Source organism: Chiloscyllium plagiosum, chromosome 3 (assembly GCF_004010195.1).
Source record: "Chiloscyllium plagiosum isolate BGI_BamShark_2017 chromosome 3, ASM401019v2, whole genome shotgun sequence".
NCBI classification, from domain to species: Eukaryota; Metazoa; Chordata; class Chondrichthyes; order Orectolobiformes; family Hemiscylliidae; genus Chiloscyllium; species Chiloscyllium plagiosum.
In genome coordinates, this window is record NC_057712.1 from 55,979,216 (window position 1) to 56,000,827 (window position 21,612).

General features: G+C 38.5%; 1 protein-coding gene across 1 annotated transcript; it reads right to left on the minus strand.

The window, feature by feature from the left end:
- Window positions 1–1,537: 1,537 nt before the first annotated feature.
- Window positions 1,538–19,982, minus strand: tdh (L-threonine dehydrogenase). The gene is made up of 9 exons (XM_043682430.1): window positions 19,926–19,982; window positions 14,361–14,553; window positions 12,096–12,138; window positions 11,360–11,430; window positions 11,122–11,271; window positions 10,616–10,788; window positions 9,975–10,065; window positions 3,385–3,654; window positions 1,538–2,749 (listed from the first exon to the last, which is right to left on the minus strand). Exons 2-9 carry the CDS (start codon window positions 14,542–14,544, stop codon window positions 2,610–2,612), a joined length of 1,122 nt encoding a protein of 373 aa, XP_043538365.1. The 5' UTR covers window positions 14,545–14,553; window positions 19,926–19,982; the 3' UTR covers window positions 1,538–2,609.
- Between the last annotated feature and the right edge of the window lie 1,630 nt (window positions 19,983–21,612).

A 21,612-nucleotide genomic window follows, 5' to 3' on the forward strand; every position in this document is an offset into this window, starting at 1 on the left:
CCTTCTTCATGGTCTACTAGGTCACCGATTTTGGGATCATCTGCAAACATATTAACCATGCCTTCTACATTCTCATCCAAATCATTTATATAAAAATGACAAACAAAAGTGGATGCAGGACACCTGTGGAACACCACTGGTGACAGACCTCCAGTCCGGAAAGCAACCGTCCACCACCACCCTCTGTCTCCTGCCATTAACCCAATTATGTATTCAATTGGTAAGCTCACCCTGAATCCCATGTGATCTAACTTTACTAATTAGTCTCCCATGCAGAACTTTGCAGAAGGTTTTACTAAAATCCAAATCAACATCTACTGCTCTGCTATCAACGATCTTTTTGGCAACTTCCTCAAAGAACTCAAGTTTGTGAGACAGGATTTTCCTCACACAGAACCATGCTGACTATCCCTAATCATTTTTTGCCTCTTTAAATGAACATAAATCCTATCTTTTAAAATCACCTCAAAACACTTACCCACAACCTAAGTCAGACTCACAGGTCTCCAGTTCCCGGTTTCTCCTTACAACCCTTCTTAAACAAGGCACATTAGCCACCCTCCAGTCATCAGGTAACTCACCCGTAGTTACCGATGATGCAAATATTTCTGCAAGGGGTCTCATAACTTCCTACAACATTCTAGGATAGATTAGATAAAGTCCCGGAGATTTATGCGCCTTTATATTCCCTAAGACACCCTAAAATTCCTCTTCTGTAATGTAAACTGTTTTTAAAACATCAAGGTGTATTTCTCTGCATTCTCTAGACTCCATTTCTTTCTCCACAGTAAAAATTGATGCAAAATATTTAGTATCTCTCCCATCTCTTGGTGTTCAACACAAAGACAACTCCTTGATCTTTAAGAGGCCCTACCTTCTCTGTAGTTACCCTCTTGCTCTCAATGTATTTGTAGAAGCTCCTTAATTATCCTTAACCGTAATCTGCCAGTGCTATCTCATACTCCCTCTTTGCCTTCCTGATTTCTTCTAAATATAAAAAGTAAAAGCAGCATTCTTAAGGGATACAACTGAACCAACCAATCATCTTGGTAACACTGGATTTCTTTCAAACTACTTAAAATCTGATCATGGCATGGTGGAATAAAGTAGGTGCAGATATGATTTCAAATGGAAGTTTCTTGTATTTCAATGTGTTACAATGTGTTTGAGGTGTACCTGCTGCCTTAAGAACCTCCTTCCCACCCTTAATTTGATCTTAAATCACAAGACAGACTCTCTAATGGATACTTCTGGGAAGACTGTGCACGTAGTTGGAACTCTAGGGTGGGGAAACTACAAATTGTCCTGTTACGGAGAGTGTAAGATCAGAAAATACTGCAGTGTAAACCTAACATTTTCACCAATTCTTGAATTTGATGCTTTTCTGCATTACCTCAATAAATGAGCTACACTTTCAGTTGTGATTCACTGAAATCACACTTTCCACTTTCACTTCCTCGAACTCTTTCAAATTTGATGGTAGTAAACACTGAAAAGCATGGTTTGGAAAATGTTAAAGAATAAACTTGCAAATATATTTGGATTTTGAATGCTCTTTTATTTTTTTTAAATATACAAATTGAGGAAAAAAGACATCAAGTCCAATAAAACCTTCAAACGCAAAAATCTGAAACTTAATGCAAAATTGTTGCTCGATATAAAAAAAAGTAGACACGTTTTGCAATAAAGTGGCCACCAAGAACTTTTAAAGACACACATACTCCTCATTTAAAAAAAAATGCATAAAAGTAATGGAATTGCTTTTTCATCTTTGACCATCCATCACTATACTGACGTCAGTTTGGTTTACCTTATTATAAATTATAGAATTTGCACAATTATGCCAAAACATCGGAGGCCACTCTATCCTTATGAAAATGTAGCTTTTAATGAAGTGCTATAGCATGAAAAGAAGTCAGAAATGCAAAACAAATGTTTGCACAATATCCAAAAACATTTACGCTATGATTAATCACCTTTCATAGCGTACAGAGTGTTTGATCAGATGATGGATGTTTTGAGATAAACTGCATTAATTCTTTACAGAAACAGAATCAGGTTAAGACATTCAATTTTGTAAATAGTCTACAAAACAAAATTCTTCAGATTAAATAAACTGCAAGTAGAATACAGCTTATTACACAACTCATTCAACAACATTATTAAATAACCTTCAGCTATCTCCATTTTTAACTTGAGTACTGAAGAATATTTTAAGGCTCTAATAATAATTTTTAAAAGATGAATTGAACATTTACTCTTTCCCTCCCATCTTTGCACAAAGTACACATTTTATCAAGAATAAAATTCAGAACTGAAAGTTTATAAATAAATAATAGTTCAAATGAAATACTCTGCCCTGTATGTTGGCAGCCCTTTGTAACAGCACTCTTCATCTAGACCAAACACTTCTTCAGGTTACCATCAACCATTACATTTTATATTCTTGCTGCACAAGGTGCGCAGCGAGCCATAGCAGTCAGCCTGGTTCAAGTAGAGAAAAAGGACTATTTACTCAAAAGTGATCTAAATTTTGTCATCTAATGATGTTCTTATATACATTGGATCCCCTTGTAGATTCTGGTCCTTCAAAAATCTTTCATTTTTCTTTAATTTGTTTGCATCAGCCTGCTATCAGTTGTATAGAAATTTAGCATTGTGCAGACCAGCTCAGAAAGATCATATTCATGCTTCCAGCCCCAGTCTTGACGAGCATTGTGGTCATCGAATTCCATTGGCCAACTATCAGCTAAAAACAGACAGACAAATGGTAAACTTGAGAAAAGCTTTGAACATTTCTACGTGCCGCAATTGTGGATAAGGAAGCTTGTCCAAGATTTTCCATCATTGCAGATGATTATTCTTAAATTCATGACAAGTCACCTTTATGGACAAATTCCAGAGTATCTGTCAGACTACATATCAACTTGTACCTTGATAACAGACTCAGCATTAAAATCCAGTAGCTACATCTACCCATTACAAACATAACTGAAAAATTGTTGGAGCTGGTACGTTCATATCTCAGTGAACTTTTACATTTTAATGATAATTCATAATTACTGCAAAACATTCTCTCTGGCTCTGAATTTTAATTTTATAAGGGTGCAATTCCATTTCTTCAGAAGTTACTGTTGATTAGATCTGTGAGGATTCTTCAAAATGGATTGATTGAAAAGCCACTATGGCAGTTGCCTGACTTATTAATTCATTCATAAATTAAACAGAATAAAGTTCATTTTGAATACAGTGCATCACAAGGTCAAAATATACATTCCAGGGATGAATACAAATCAACCAAAATATACAGTGTAATCAGAATTATGTACCAGATGGATCTGCAAACTCTACACCACACAATACTGATTGTTACACATCACTTACCAATTGCCTGGCGCATTTCATCAATTTTGTAGGTGATCTCAAGGTCAGTCAAGTGCTTTCGAACGTCAGCCACCAGCTCTTCAGGAGTGAAGCTCATAGCACTGATATTATAGGTTCTCATGGTGAGCTGTTCCGCTGGTGCTTCCAGGATTTCTAATGTTGCACGTAGGCAGTCGTCAATGTACATCATGGGAAGCCTTGTATCAGGCTTCAAGTAACATTCAAACTTCCCTGTCTTTACAGCGTCATGGAAAATTTGGACTGCATAATCTGAAAAAAAAAGCAAACGTCTAATGGTCGAATGTGGCATGAAAGCTTTCATGCTTCAGTTAAACTGTGAAAAGATTTGCAGTGTAACCATTGCAGTTAATCACCTTGTTTACGTGGACATATAATCTGAAGAAACATTTGAGCTTTGAAGCTTCACAATTAGCAGGGTCAGAGATGCACAGCACAGAAACAGACCCTTTGGTCCATCCCAAACAGATATCCTAAATTAATCTGGTCCCATTTGCCAACACTTAGCCCATATGCATCTAAACCCTTCCTATTCATATACCTATCCAGATGCCTTATAAATGTTGTAAATGTCCCAGCCTCCACCACTTCCTCCGACAGCTCATTCCATACATATACAATCTGCGTGAAAAAGTTGCCCCTCAGATCCCTTTTAAATCTTTCCCCTCTCACCTTAAACCTATGACCTCTAGTTTTGAACTCCTCACCCCAGGGAAAAGACCTTGTCTATTTACCCATCCATGCCCCTCATGATTTTATAAACCTCAATAAGGTCACCCCTCAACTAATGTGGCTATCCACAAATAAATTCTAATATGCCTTCTTGACATCGTTTATCAATTTGTAAACTTGGAACTAAATAATGTTTGCTATTGCTTCAATTCACCATTATTTTAAAATGTTACTCAGCTTTTGTTAGATTTTGAAGGAATTTAAATTTAACGTTTTCCATTGTGCTGTCTAATCACCTTCATGTGCGCTAAATATGGATTATGGAATGGGTAGAAGTCATATTGCAAAAGATTTCCCCCTCTCCATCCCCAATATGCCTCTACCCTCTAGCAAATTCACTTTGCCTCTTCTTTCATAAAACTTGCTAACCAAAGCATCTTTACAAAGTTGTGAGAAAATTTCTAGCTCAGGTAGGTTTACTCGCTCAGCTGGAAGGTTCGTTTTCAGGCATTTCATCACCATACCGGGTAACATCTTCAGTGAGCCTGTGAATAAAGCACTGGTGATGTAGCTGGCTTTAACAATTCTTATAACAAGTGTTTCCCCAAAATTCATAAACCAAGACCCTCCCACAGACCCACAGTCTCACTACCTGGAACACCAACTTACAGTTTGGCCAAGGAGCTGCAATAAAGACTAAAACACTTAGTAGGAGACTCATGCCACTCCATCCACTCCACCCAAGAATTCCTGAAGGCCAAAGACACGAAGATAGAAGAGGATGAATAATAGTCTCCTTTGACGAAACCATCTTATTCACATCCATCAACATCAACGTAGCCAAGGAAACACTGACTACACTATTAGAAGTACCAAAGACATATACACCAAACACCACCAACTTCATCAACAAGGAGAATATCATCAAGCTAGTGGACCTGTGCCTTACCACCCACTTCACCCTCAACAACAAAACCTACCAGACAAACCAACAGAAAACCCATGGGATCTCCGATATCAGGGTTCTTAGCAGAAGCAGTAATGCAGAGACTCAAACAAATAGCTCTGCCAACCATCCAACACAATCTTTGGGTCCACTACGTGGATGACACCTTTGTCATCACTAAACAAAACAAATTAGAGGGAACCTTCAATACCATCAATAATACCCTTACTGGCATAAAATTCACAAAGGGGAGAAAAACAACAACAAACTGCCATTCATAGATGTTGCAGTAGAGCAAACAGCCAATGGGGAACTTCAAACCAGTGTCTACAGGAAAACACATGCAGACCAAATATGGAACTACAGAAGCAATCATCCCAACATCCACAAATGAAGCTGCATTATTTCAATGAGCCACTACACACTGTAGAGCAGAGGAACTATGAAGAGCAGAGGAAAATCACCTATACAGTGTATTCAAAAAGAACGGGTACCCAACGAACACAGTCTGCCGATTTCTCAGCAACAAATCCAAACAAGCAGACAAGACACACCCAGAAACCCTAGCCACTCTCCCCTACATCAAAAACATCTCAGAAATGACTGCCAGACTACTCAGACCCCTTGGCATCATAGTAGCCCACAAACCCACCAACACACGAAAAAGGCAGCTAATGAACTTAAATGTCCCTGTACAGACAACAAGCAAAAGTAGTGTCATTAACAAAATACCTTGCAAGAACTGTAACAAACACTACATTGGACAAACAGGCAAAAAACTAGCCACCAGGATATATGAACATTAAATCAGCCACAAAAAGACATGACCCATTCTCACTAGTATCCTCACATACAGGTGAGGAAGGACACCATTTCGTCTGGGCCAACACATTCATCCTAGGACAAGTTAAACAGAGAGACAGATGAGAATTCCTAGAAGCAAGGCATTCCAACCAGAATGCTAATCAATAAACATATTGACTTGGATCCCATTTATCACTGAGAAAAAGAACAGGAAATGACATCACCAACCCAAGAAAACCCAAACATATAAACAGAAAGCAGGCTAGACCACCAGTGCTTCATCCAGAGGCTCACTGAAGATTTTACCTAGTATGGTGACAAAATGTCTGAAAACAAACCTTGCAGCTCAGCAAGCAAACCTATATCCAGATGCTTTGGTCCATGCCTTTGCCCTACAAATCCATCCTCTCATTCAGAGCCTGCTGATTTATGCTTAAGGAATGATAAAAAGGATGTCAAACAACTGGATGTTGTTACTAAGTTTTTAGCAACAGATCAGGAAAAAACCTCCAATCTATGCCAAATTTTCTCAATCAGGATTCCTGAAACTCTCAAATAATCTACAAACACTGCTCATAAGTAAATTAAGGCAGATTTCAGTAACAACCACAACTGGCTTTAATACTCAAGAGCATTTTGACAGCATAACAATTTATGGAAGTTTCACAAAGGATTTCAGGAAAATACTGAAGAATAACACTTTCAGAATACGATTATCATAACTACTGCTTTTTACTTGATTTTTCAGTTTTTGTTAGGTGCTGTCTCCTTAGAAGTATTCTTTATTCTGATAGTGAATTGCCCTGGATGATTCTTCGAGTTATAGGTGCTAAGTACAAGTCATTTATAACTGTAAATGTTAATTTGCTTCAAATAAAAATTGCAGATACATTTCATAGTTTATCACAGAAACTAAACAGACTAGTTTCAGAATTTATTTTCTGGACTTCACAGAATTATAGGGTCCCTGCTGAATTCAATGTTAAATCAATTATGAGTGCTATTAAAATTTAAAACATAAACACTATTATTTGTTTGTAGTAAGTTAATTGCTAAAACTCTCACGGGTTTGGTTTATCTAAGTACAGATTATCAACTATGTCCGATGTAGATAGTGAAAACAGTCTAAAATTACTTGACTGTAATAGAGCGGTTTCAGGAGGTAGTGTGTACGTGCTGGTTTATTTTGGGACTTAATTGCAAAGGATCCTATTTCCTTAAGTTTCAAATGTTGTGTTTCTTTTTGCCATGCCATACTGTACAAATCAACACAATCTGACTACTGTAAACTTTGGCTACATTATTTTAATTTATATACAGAGCCTTTATTGTTACAGGACTTTCCTGCCATTCCACAAAAGTTTATACAGTTTCTAAATCTATTTACCTGATGGTAACAATGCAAAAAGGAAACACAATGTTTGCAGAAAGAGCTGGAGTCAAAAGATAAGAACAGGATTCGATGGGGAGAAACAGAACTTTAGGGAGACAGCAGAGAAAGTTCAGGAGAACATAAAATGTCAAGTTTTATGTCAAATGCACAAAAGCACGTGGAACAGTGATCTGGGAGTTTTCATACCCAGCTCTGACTCCTTTGACTCTCTTCCCACTAAACTGCTTTTCATCTTTCTTATTTGCTGGTCCTCTCATTAGCTGATTTTGCCAACAATTCACTATTCAGATATTCTCCTTTTCTTTATTTAGAAGTCATTATTATCTGTGATCGTTTTTTTCTGAAGATATACTACTATCCCGTATCCTATCTTCATTTGCGAGAGTGTTGTCACCTCTCAAATACCCACATTTCCTGGATTTCTTTGTTTCAATTCCTTCCATCTAGTTTTTGTTCCTATCCCAGTGCTGAAATAGTTCATGAAAAAGTCACAAGTGATATCCAATGCAATTGTGACCATAGTAACCTTTCCCTTCCAGTCCTCCTTGATCAGCCTGCAGACTTTGACAGGGATGACCACACCTTTTTGTTTCCAGCACCTCTCCATCATCCTGCTGGTTGGGAAAGCACTCAGCCTAGTTCCAGTCTTATCCAATTATTATTGAAGCAACTGAAATAGCTCATTTTCACTCTTGCAGCTACCTTGAGCGTTGCCAAAAAAATAACCAATTCTTAGTCCTCTTCCCGTGGCGATGTCACCAATGAGCTTGTAATACTTATCAGAAATCTATTAATCACAGTCAGTTCTGTTTCACTAGTACTTCTCTACAATTACTAAATTCTGTCAGACTGCTTGCCCAATAACCAGTACTGAATAAGTAAAAAAATTCCTACAATGAAATATTGAAAAGATCAAACATGTCAACATTTGGTCTCCACTTCAAACTAGCTACTGACTCCACTACCTCTTTCACTGTCACTTGAGATTCAATGAACTTGGTAACACCAAGATTGCAAACAATATGGGACTCTAACCACACATCTACACATTAAGATCACATCCACCTTCTGAACCTTGTCAGAATCTGCCTCTGCCTGTCTCAGTCGATCTGCTGCTAAAATCTGTGAACAATCTTTCTGTTACCTCTATTCTTGAAAATCCCAATGCACTTTGGCCAGTCTCCCATCATGTACCCTGTATAAATGTGGTCATTCAAATGTCTGCTGCTGTGTGCTTACTCACACCAAGTCTTGTTCACACATCATGCCTTTGTTTGCAGACCTAAAGTGGGATCCTGATAAGCAAAACCTTGATTTTAAAGTCCACACATTTGTTTTCAAATATTTATATGGTCTTATTCCTCATCTATAATCCTCCTCAGCCCCAAAAATGCATGCTTAACTCTGGCATTGAGCACCCCAAGTTTAATTCTCCCACAGTTGGTGGCCACACTCTCAGCTGGACAAATCTTAAGCTCTAGAAATCTCTCTTTACGTCATCTCAATTCATTTTCTGCTTCGAGTCCTCAAAACCTGCCTCTGCCGAGCCTGTTGGTCATCTGCTCAAATGTTACTTTATTTGGTTCAATGTCCAGTTTTGCTTTAAATGTGACATGCATTGATGTTGTTACTTTAAAATACACCATATAAATGCTCCTTGTTGTTATGTTCTTACATTTTGTAGTGTAGTCAAATCTCTGATTAACGATGGCAAATACAAAACGTTGTAGAAGCAAACAGGCTGACACAAACATTTAGAGAAGATGAAGTAATCAATTTTACTACTGAACAGAATATGTGATTTTCACCTTAAAAAAGGTAGGAAAGAATTTCAAGAAAGCAAACAGCTTTGCTTCAGTTCAAGTACGTAGCTTGGAATAGAAGTTAGGTGAAGTCAGTGACACAAAATATTTGTAGTGTTAGCTGAAATAGTTGCTTTAGTTTTTCCTGACGTTGAACTGAAAGATGTCACTCAGTCAGGATTAAGCTCCACAAAGTACATGTAAATCAACCACTATAAATGACCTGAAAAAGAGTAGCACAAAGATAAATAGGAGGAGCCAAGAAGTCATACATCAGAGCTATCAATTCAAGGCAGGAACTGAAGGAATTGCTCAAGATGCACTGGTTGCACTCAGATAAGATGAAGCAGTACATGAGAGGGACAGATGATAAGCCACATCAGGTTTCCTAATTATTTGAAATCACATGCAGTCCCCTAAATGAACAAGTCCTCCACATGCTTTATGGTTTTTTTTTCAAAGATTGCTCCTGATCTGACGTTTTAGCACAAATCCTTCTTAAAATAACAAAGCATCAGCTATAACAATTGAGATCAGCGGGGGCATTCTCGTAAATATGCTGCTACAATGGAGTCTAGATTTAAATGCAATGCAGAATGCAGGACAGTTAAAACTCTATTGGCTGAGAATTCTGATATACGATGGCTTTTTCCACACCACAGTTCTCCACCACAGGCAGTTCCCGGATTGTGAACAGGTTGTGTTCTGGATCCGTTTGAATTGTGCAGAATTTGGAACCCAATGGAGGGCAGCTGTTTCTAAGTACAGGAAATGTTCGTACACCAAATCTTTAAAATTACAATCATGCATGGCATTACATTTGTAAATGAACATTCATAAGTCAGATGTTCATAAACCTGCACTAAATATGTCTTTACATGATGCATAACTAGTGAGTATTGTATTAAATCAATATTGTTCATTGCGTAAAGATCACAAAAGAAAGCTGATATACCTGTTGTGCCGCCACCTGGTTGGGTGTCTGCAGAAATTATGCCAGGATACCTCAGACATCGAAAATCCATGCCGTACTTGTGATGGTAATACTATTGAGCAAACAGCATATATTTAAATTCAGCACAGAAAGTAAAATTCTGCTCTACCACTGATATTGTTGCATAATTATATAAGTAATTTTTAGTGCAAGCTGACAGGATTTAATCAAACTTGTTTTGATTTTGCTGGTTCTCTGCAGATACAAATATAAAAGGGACTGAGTTAATACTTCTCTTCGGAGTAGCCACAGTAGCAAATAATTGCTCCCAAACAAAATATGTTGCATGCACAATGATACATCAGCTGTACAGGCTTTGTAAATAGAATTGGAAACAATTTGCCTGGAGCGGGGATCAAATGGAAGGGGAGAGATATTCTGGAAGAAAAAGTTACAAAAAAAAACTTAAAAGTCAACAAAGGAGGATTTATGGTGAATCACATCAGAATAATTAAAATTGAACAAATACTTGTTCATTCTCAGACCATTCATTGAATCAAGCATATTCTTGATTTAAATATTTAAAAATACATCCTTATTAAAACTAGAATGGGTTTTATAGGGTAGAGTGTTTTGAAGATACAGAGCACTGAGATACATACCTCACCCATAAGCTCAGCATGCACTTTGGAGACGCCATAGATTGTTCTAGGTCTCTGTACGCACAGATCAGGAGTTGGGTTTCTGGGAGAAGTTGATCCAAATGCACCAATTGTGCTGGGAACAAACAGGCGAAGGTTATGTTCCGCAGCAATATCCAGAATATTATGCAGACCTGTTAATAGATAATGTTACACATTAAACTTCAGAAACACATTGAGAGATTTGTTCAGTACAATTCACTAATAAAACAAAACAAAATACGTTGGAAGAACTTTAAAACACCTCAATTAAATATGTCACTTATAAAATGACAAACTAAAACCTTCATTTTCGAAAACAGATTTGCTCTTGCAGAAGTGTAGCTCAAAGTTATACTTGCAAACAAAACATTTAAACTGCACCTTGGTGCATTATTTGCCAAGTTAAAATTTCAAACAGAGGTCAAATTCAGCTAAATATATAAATGGAATATTTACAGAAGTATCAATTGTTGCACATTCCTCACCGGTTATATTGACATTGCGTGCTAGAGGGACATTTGCTTCCCCAACTGCACTCAGCAGAGCACTGTAGTGAATTAGCCATGTGATACGATTGTTGACGACAATTTCACGCAGATTCTTATAATCCAAGATGTCAGAATATATACATGGTCCTAAATAAGCAAGATGTGATTTGTTAAAAATAATCTGAATGTCTCTTTAAAAAAATGTGTTTTCTGCTTTTAAAGTCTGAGCACTTACCACTGTGGAACACATGATCTGGGGGTTTCCTGATGTCAGAGAGAATTACGTTGTTTTTACCAAAGCGATTTCTGTTGAAAGAATCAATATATTCTTGTTAAGATGTTTAACTGAGGTATATGAACAAAGAAAATTACAGCCCAAGAACAGGCTCTTCAGCCCTCCAAACCTGCACCAATCCAGATCCTTTATCTAAACCTGTCGCCAATTTTCTAACAAGCTGTTTCCCTCTGCTCCCAGCCCATTCCATGTATACATGACTAATCCAAAAAAAAACTTGCACTTTCTCAAAATGTTTTTCTTGCTCACTTTATGGGCACATCAATAAAATCTAGAATCTATACAAATTAGCCACAGAAATTAAGTAAAAGGTTCCATTTGAATAGATATCATAAAAATTTGGCATGCTTTCCTTAATCTGAAAGCTTTAGACAATTTACAAGACCAACTGGCATGAAAAGATTAAGATTATTCATTATCAGTAATGGTCTGATTCAGGCTAATTAATCTTGAAAGAGCATGGAAAAACACCAACACAACTGGTTCCAGGTCTAGTTCATTTAACTTAACGTTTTCTGATCTTCTGTTGGTTTGACAGATTCCAAACAGCTGAAAAGGTACAGACTGCCCCATCTGAGTGGGAAACTTATCTGCAGTCTTGTCAAATACATAAATTGTTGCACATTTATCATTTAAATTGCGTGAACTTTCTATATTTCAAACTTTACTCACATACCTTAACAAGTTAGCAAGCCCCACACCAAGCTGTCCTAAGCCACCTGAAATACAGAAGGTTATTAGCACAAAATTTAAAACAACGCATTTAACTTTCACTAGCAGTTTTGCTTGCTTGGAATAAATCCATATGCAGCTATTGTGGCAAGATCAGTTCATCCTTCAGGTAAGAATTCCAAAAATACCCAGGTCAGGTTCAACAATTGTTCATCTTGATAGATTAGAAAACCGCAAGAGTGACTATAAGCACGATTAATATGACATTAGTTGCACAGTGTGCAAAATGAAAGTTGATTTATACAAACAGTACACAAACAAAATATACAATTCAACAGGCTGCATGACTTAACATATTTAGGCATGAGAATAGAAAGCTGATTTACTTTGATGCACGAAACTCGTAAATATGATGTTTGAAGAGCTCTGCTCACTTGCACAGTGAACACCAATTTAGCAGAGGAACATGCAGCAATTCGGAAGATAAGTGTGTGTTGGTTTTATTATTGTAACGAGATTGGAATGAGAATACAGAAGTCTTTCTACAACTGGGCAGGGCTTTGGCGAGAACTACCTGGAAAACTAAATGTTTTGATATTTAAATTCTGATAACTAAATTGCATATTTAATTTTCATATACTTGTATTTGAGGTGGTGCAGGAGAGGCCTGTTAGATTGGTACCTGAAATGAGAGTTGTTCTTTACAAGGCTGAGCAAATTGGGCCGATACTGGAGTTAAGAATGAGAAGTGATCTTATTTAAATACAAATCTCTGAAGGGATTTGATAGCATGAACATTGGAAACAAAATGTTTCTCTGGCTGAGAAACCTAGAATTTGGGGGCACAATCTCAGGATACAGGGTATGAGAAATTTGGTAAGAATTCTTGAAATTCTCTGCTTGAGAGGCTGCAGAAGCTTCATTGTTTGTTAGACTTAAAACTGAAATGCTTTTTGGTTTGGGGAAAGGGCAACAAAGATGGTGAAAATTAGCCACAACCATATTGAGTGACAGACCAAATTCTAAGAGTTTTACTGTTCACTCCTGCTTTTACTTTTGAGATTTATTATATAGCTACAAGTATTTATGTAAACAAACAAATATATTCATAACCGAATTGTTCCAAGACAATTGTTAGATTGTCACCGATGTAGAAAGATGTACACAGCTACAATCTCATCAGATAAGAAAGACTATTGTGCAGTAAATTTCATTTCTCTGATCTGGAGTGATTCCTGTAACCTGTTTACTTCATTTGTTTTTTTTTGTATAATTTTACGATGTAGTGTGAATACATTTATTAGAATGAACTTGAATATCTGGGAACTAAAATCTCAAGTCTTCCAACACTGGAGACAACAGCAGTGCCTCTGATGATTGAGAATTTTATATTGGGTATGCAGACTACCTTGTATTAGTTGTATTCAGCTGTAGTTGACATGGGACTCTTACAACGGTTCTCAAGTGTCCTTGAATTTGGATAGAGTTAAAAATGTTAGCTGGATTCTGATTTCAAAGTGACTCAAGCACATGTGGTTTGGCATTTAAAAGGAGGACATCAGATATAATCATGCTAAATATTGTAATCAAATACACTGTTATTATTCACAGCTGCAACTCGTGCTTCAGGAACAAAAATTGAGCATGGTGTTTGGAAGGCGGTGGATTGGGAAGAGAGAGAGCGCAGTGGGGTTATCTATAAAACCATATCCAAAAGATGATAACTAGCTTCATAGGGGCAAGACAGAAAAAATGCACAGAAATGAAGTAAAACATAAACCTGGGCTGGAAAACCTGTACCTATTGCACATATCATGTTTTAGATTAGATTAGATTAGATTACAGTGTGGAAACAGGCCCAACAAGTCCACACCGACCCGCCGAAGCGAAACCCACCCATACCCCTACATTTACCCCTTACCTAACACTACGGGCAATTTAGCATGGCCAATTCACCTGACCCTGCACATCTTTGGACTGTGGGAGGAAACCGGAGCACCCGGAGGAAACCCACGCAGACACGGGGAGAACGTGCAAACTCCACACAGTCAGTCGCCTGAGGCGGGAATTGAACCCGGGTCTCTGGCGCTGTGAGGCAGCAGTGCTAACCACTGTGCCACCCACGGTGTTAATAGTTAGCAAGATAGTAAGTTGTTTTCTTTCTCCTCCAAGTCAAAGATTAGAATTTAAGGTAATACTAGTGTCTAATTTTATATAGGCTTCTTTATTCTAAGTATCGAAATGAAATCAAATTTAAAACACCACATACCTGTGATAAGAACACGGGGATGATCCGATTCAGCAAAAGACACAGAGTGAAAGCTTGCATCTACATTTATTTGCCTTGGAGAGCAGCTCATCAGTCTGACTGACACAGCAGGAATCTGGCAACTACAACCATTGCTCAGTAGCACTTTTTTAGCAGTCTTGGCCAAATTCCTGAAAACTGGCATTCTTCACGTCTGAGAATAAAAGATGTAAGTTCAAGTAGGCAGTTAAAGTACTACTCCAAAACATATTCAGTAATTTTAAATGAATCTTTATTGACATGCTTAAACAGTCTACAAAAGAGAAATAGATCATTCTAGAAATAACTCATGCCATTTCACACATCAGCCTTACTCCATTCCTCTTCTTTTGTCAGCAGATCCTTCCAATAAACTTACCTTGTTCACCTATCTTCCTCTCAAATTCAGGAGTGGCATGTATCTTCACAGCTATGTTATATTTGCATATCCCTCGTTCTCAACACTCCTGGCTAAAGAATTTCCCATTTGATATATTATATTTAATGTTTATAATTTCTAAACTTAGATACTCATTTGGTTTAAAACAAATTATGTCCTTTGACCTTGCTGTTCTATTCAAGTTTCAATGCACATTATTTGCTGGTACTATTGATTGCTCCTTGGATTATTCCAGTAATCCATCCAATTCTCATTCCTTCATGAATATGTAAAAGCAAATATCTTAGTTGATGTGTTTATAATGCAGCACTTGACAAGTACAACACTGGCATCATATCAACATCTTTACCAGTAGTAAATTCAGTGTAAAGGATATAGCCAGCTAGATTGAGAAAAATTACAAAGGGTAAAAACATTGGTAAATTCATGCTGATCGAGGAAAATTACAGATTACAATGCAAAAAACAAAAACAAAAGATAGAAACAATATTGTCTGCATGCTATGTATATCCAACTAACAATTCAAAAAAAGGGTGCATATAGAGAACAATGCCTTTAAAACAGTGATAGCAAGTAAAACATCTACATCAATTGTCTGACACTGACTGCACCACTGCAAGATGCCCTCTTTCTTTATAATTTTAAATTGTTAACCATCAATGCTTTCAGCAAATGCTTCCAGATGTTATTTGCTTATGCATGCTGATGTCTGTGGAACAAATTACTCTGAAACACACTGCACCTAAAATAAGCTGAATAAACAAAACAAGTTATGTGCAACATTGGGCGGCACGATGGCACAGTAGTTAGCACTGCTGCCTCACAGCGCCAGAGACTTGGGTTCAATTCCGGCCTCAGGCGACTGACTGTGGAGTTTGCACATTCTCCCCGTGCCTGCGGGGTTTCCTCCGGGTACTCTGGTTTCCTCCCACAGTCCAAACATTTGCAGGTTAGGTGAATTGGCCGTAGTGTTAGGGGAATGGGTCTGGGTGGGTTGCGGATCAGTGTGGACTTGTTGGGTCTAAGGGCCTGTTTCCACACTGTAAGTAATCTAATCTAATCTGATCAAAAGTTCCAACCTCGTAAATAATATTACCTTATACCAAAGTGTACAAAACATTCTGTTGATCCTCACCAGACTACATCCATTTTTATTTGCTGTAATGGTAGCTGATCAACAATATCCACAAAACAAATCCAATTGGAAGCTGGTCAAAACTTTCGATGACATCAAGTATCAATCTAGTTCATAAATCAGAATTCAGTTGGTACTAACTGCTGTACCAACTATTGCCTTATTAGTAGTCTGCAAACAGTGTCACACTTTTCATTGCTCTATAACAAAAGGTTTTAACAGCTGCCAAAAACTGAGATTTAACTGGATTAATATAGTACTGGGACCAGATAGGCTAAAGGATATTCAGTTCTGTAGTTGGAACTTGACAATGTAGACCAAATTCTTTTCTGAGGACCCATTACAGAGCTATTTTATAAAACATTCAGATTTCACAAATTTGTAAACATTTAGCAGCACAAAACCTCTCCCCCGGAGATTCACTGCTCTCGGGAAAAACTACAAGGCAAGAGGTCAGATAAATTAAGCTTGCTGTTATCCAGGTGTCTACTCCAAACACCATTCAGTACCCTCTCTGCTCCATTTATCAGCTAAATGGACAAACCTACAACATGAGCAGAAAATGTGTTGCTGGAAAAGCGCAGCAGGTCAGGCAGCATCCAAGGAACAGGAGAATCGACATTTTGGGCATAAGCCCTTCTTCAGGGATGAGGAAAGTGTGCCAGCAGGTTAAGATAAAAGATAGGGAGGAGGGACTTGGGGGAGGGGCGTTGGAAATGCGATAAGTGGAAGGAGGTCAAGGTGAGGGTGATAGGCCGGAGTGGGGTGGGGGCAGAGGTCAGGAAGAAGATTGCAGGTTAGGAAGGCGGTGCTGAGTTCGAGGGATTTGACTGAGACAAGGTGGGAGGAGGGGAAATGAGGAAACTGGAGAACCTACAACATGATAACATTTCAGAAATGTGCGTGCATTTTGCACTTCTTGAATTCCCCAATCGGTTGTAAATCAAATTATCCTGTAGAAACAGCACCAGTTGTGTAAAATGCTTGCCCCTATAGTGATGCCATAAAATGTTGTACTCTGTGGAAATGTTGGCACCTGTTGTACTTTCATTGCTTTACTTCTCTCCTGGAATATGTACAGTGCTGGCTGGGCAGCATTGATTGCCTCTGCCAAGTTACCCATGACAATTTGAATTTGGGAGTTACTTGCGCATGCCCACTGTGAGCAGTGCTATTGGGAGCATATTAATAACAAATGAAAGAAATTCGCAAATCCATGCTAATGGATTTTAATGTAGGGAAATGGGAGGTCATCTAGTCTGGACTGAAACAGAGAACAAAAAATCACTTCCAAAGTAGTTTAAATTCAGAAACAGTGATGGTCCAAAACAAAACTTGGACATTCACATACACCGATAATTAAAAACATCATTAACAGGTCACATAATAGGTCAGATGACCAAAGCTTGGTTAAATACATAGCAGTTTAAAGGAGGAAAACAGGGTAGAGGGGCGATTAGGGAGGGGAATTCCAGAACTCGGGACCTACACAACCGACAGCATAATTTCTGGTCATGAAACAATCAATATCAGAAATATTCAAGTTCGTGGAATGATATCTAAAGTCCAATTTTTAAATTGCAAATGCAGATTACACAAACTAAATGTTATTCCCTGGAACTTAGGAAGTTGATTTGATGAATATTAAAGCTATCTACCCTATTTTTGTTGGTGAGGCAACTTAAAAATAGAGGTCAAGAGTTCAATAATTTGACACAGCCCTTTCAAGGACAAGCCACTTCTACACTTGAAAGGTGGAACATTCTTCCACAATAGATGAATCAATGTTAATTTTAATTCTGAGTGATTAATTTTCCTTAGCCAAAATATTTAAGGTATACAGAGTTAAAGAATTTTGAACAAAGAACTGCATTGACCGGAAATCTGAAACAATAACAGAAATTGGTGGAGAAACTCAGCAACTCTGATTGCTTTCTCTGCAGAGAAAGCAGAGATGGAGCAGAGCAAATATGGAGTTAGATCACAAATTAGGTTTCCCATCAAATGGTTAAAAAAGGTTGTGAGGGATGAAGAGCTTCTAAGTGGAGGAGCACAAAGGATGGGTCAGTTCTGCAAATGTACACCAAATATTTCTATTACCACTCTACTGGGTATTTATTACTTAATTTGAACATCTTCCTTAAATGCAACAACTATTTGGGGACCTCAGATGAGCGCATAAAATATCAATGCAAACCTGAATCTAAGACTGCAAAGGAAAATAAGAGTCTTAATTGAAACTCCAAAGTAAGTGACTTTGTTTGGAAATAATTTGCAAGTTTCACATAATTAACACAATAAATGCCACTAACACTGACAAAAGCTAACTGGGGTAAATGTTTCTTCCTCACCTTACCCTGTTTAACTATTAGGTAAAAACAATGACTGCAGATGCTGGAAACCAGATTCTGGATAAGAGTGGTGCTGGAAAAGCACAGTGGTTCAGGCAGCATCCGAGCAGCAGGAAAATCAACGTTTCGGGCAAAAGCCCTTCATCTATTCCTGATGAAGGGCTTTTGCCTGAAACATCGATTTTCCTGCTCCTCAGATGCTGCCTGAACTGCTGTGCTTTTCCAGCACCACTCTAATCCTGTTTAACTATCGCTGGAGTCGAAACACTAAGTCTGATTTCTCATCACAGGTGCTGCCACCTCCTGCTGAGCTTTTCCAGCAATTCCTGTTTTTGTTTTTGACTTACAGCAGTTGATCTGCAGTTCTTTTTCCTCATCTATTTAACTAACTTCACCTTGAAGACATCTGTTACTAGCCTCAGTAAGTCACGTGTGTTAGTGCAATCTACATTCTAATCACTTTCTGGGCAAAGATATAATCTCCTAAATTCTTTATTGAATTTTTGACAATTATTTTACGACTTTTATTCTTGGTCCTAACATAACTGGAAAAATCTTAATGTCTGCCCAATCAAATTGGGAAGATTGATAAATGCCCTTGTACTGTCAAACCTAGAAACCAATTCAGCGGAATTAAAATATTTATAAACAGCTGTGGATCAAATTAATTTTGATTCTTTGAGAAAACATCTCTATCAATTTCTTAAGTGTTCAATAATAGATTGTAAAATTCATGGGCTAATGGGAAAGTTTGGAAATCGCCTTTTAGACATTTACAGAATAAAAATGAAACTGTTTGCCAGTACACACATTTAGTATTACAAATAGATGTAAACTTTTTTCCCCCCTTCTTTGCCATTGTAGTGTCACTTCAGATAATCTCTGTTCTTAATTCTCTGAATCATATTTATGGTGAGGATGACCTTCAGCCACTTATACTACGTAATTCTTTCCTCGGCCACAATAGTTACTTCCTCTTAAAAATTTAGGTTTTCGAAATCCAGATCAAACGTCATTTCATTATTACTTCCTCGTTCCATTTCGATCACTGGAACGGATGCGCGCTCCCTTAGAAAGGAGAGACTGACGGACACTGTCACAGAAATATCATTCTCAATGACAAAGAGAGCAACATTGCCCTGTCTTCTCACTGATGTAGTTCAACTAACGAAAGGGCAGAATCACATCATGGGTTTCCGCTTTTAAAAAACCCAACAGCGATAACATTGGGGATGAAATTAATCGGAAGGGGTTCTTGAAGCTGCAGTACCCATTCACATCTGAAATGCAGTTCGGTTCTCATTCAGCTGGGGAGAAACAGCTTCTGAAGAAGGTCCCATAAATTACAGAACACACTGACAGGCAAATAACCCTGAATGTACATTACGTTCAGGCACGTAAGGTGTCTAAAACGCTGCAAGAGATTACCACAGTGAGACAGACATCCGCCTGCGACATAAAGTTTCCGCATCCACACCCCGCCCGCGGCCAGAGCCGATCCCACCGCCAACGGGGCGTGAAAGGTATTACCTCCCGCTCAGCAGCAATGGCCTCTGGCAGGGAAAGAGGAAGCCAAAGTGGCACTGCCCTGCCCGGCCTAGCTAAGCGCATGCTTAAAGCGGGGCGGCCTAGAGCCCGTGCCCGGGAACACCAAGCCCTACCTCAGACGCCTCGATCACGAACTGTCTGGCCCCAATCTGATTGCATCAGCCGCTCCGCACTACTCTTTTAAATGACGGGTGTGGGGGCGGGGCCAACACCTGCCCGCGATTGGTTGGTGGTGCCCTGCCTCCCGGTCCATTGGTCCATCGGGAAGAGCCTCGCCTGTTTCTGTCCCGCAACCACCAATCGGCTTGCAGGAACCGCGGACCGGCTTCCCGGCCCCCACGTGGCGCCGGCTTTCCCGGGTAGAGGGCGAAAGGCAGATGGGTACTTTGGAGATAAATGCTTCTCTTCCCTTTGTCTGAAACACAACTAAGAAGTTCCACTTCTAGGGTAAACTGTAGCACGTCGTTACTGTTATCAGTGTCACTGAGAAAGCAGGTGGCGAGTTAAAACAACATCTTTAATTCTGACTTATCGCCTCCATCCTCCCGGGCAGGGCAATGCCACTTTGGCTTCCTCTGTCCCTGCCAGAGGCCATTGATATCGATTGGGAGGTAAGCCCGTTGGCGGTGGGATCGGCTCTGGCCGTCGGCGAGGTGTGGATGCCCAAACTTTATCAACTTGCCCTAACGCACCAGAAAACTTCCCTTCCAGCAACAAAATTTACACACAATTCCAACGTACAGTGAGTCACAAAAGTTAGTATGTAGGCGTACTAAGTGATTAAAACATCATAAAAGCTAGAAAAAAAACTTTTACAATCTTTATCTAAGGTAGGACCTTTGCAGTCAAACAGGAATTTATAATAGGGAACAAAGTTATGAACTAAACTTATTGTGAAAATAGCAAAGTAAGGATCAAATAATGTACCAGAAATAATGTGGAACAACAGAGGGTTTAGAAAGAGGAAGGAACTGAAGCAAATCTACATTAGTACAGAACTTGTGTTGAACAAATTAGGATTGAAGGCTCATGAATCCCCAGGTCCAGATAATCTGCATCCAAAGTACTGAAAGAAGTAGCCAGAGAAATATGGATGCAATGATGGTCATTTTCTAAGATTCTTTAGTCCCTGGAAAAGTTCCTACAGATTGGAGGGTAGCTAATTTAACCAGACTATTTAAAGTAGAAAGTAGAGAGAAAACAAGCAACTATGGACCAGTGAGTCTGACATTAGTCTGTGAGAAAGATACGAGAGTTCATTATCAATGATTTTACAGCAGAGCATTAAGAAAACAGGTAGAATTAGACACAGTCATAATACATTTACAAATTAGGAAATTTGTGCTTAATAAATTTTTGGAATTCTTTGAGGCTGTAATTGGAGTTGATCGGGGAAGCCAGTGGATGCGGGTTATTTGACTTTATTGAAAACCTTGTAAAGTCCCACATAAAATAAAGTAAAATTAAAGTGCATGGGATTGAGGGCAGTGCATTGAGATGGATTGAAAATTGGTTAGCAGTCAGGTAACAAAGAGTAGGAATAAACTATTCTCTTTCTGAATGGCAGGCAAAACTGCATACATGATGGAAGAGTGACCTGTGAGGAGGAGGCAGAGATGCTTGAGTGTGATTTGGACATGTTTCAGTAGGCAAATGCATGCCAGATGCAGTATAATGTGGATAAATGAGAGGTTATCCAGTTTGGTAGGAAAATAGGAAACATTATTATTTGAATGGATATAAATTGAGAATATTCAATGAGCCCTGAGTGAATTCCTGCACCAGTTGCTGAAACAAGTG

Coding starts and splice junctions, on each gene's coding strand:
- tdh (XM_043682430.1), bottom strand. CDS start 14,544: ATGCCAGTTTTCAGGAATTTGGCCAAGACTGCTAAAAAAGTGCTACTG. Junction 12,139..14,360: donor TCCCCGTGTTCTTATCACAG/GTATGTGGTGTT, acceptor TCTGTATTTCAG/GTGGCTTAGGACAGCTTGGT. Junction 11,272..11,359: donor AGATCATGTGTTCCACAGTG/GTAAGTGCTCAG, acceptor TTGCTTATTTAG/GACCATGTATATATTCTGAC.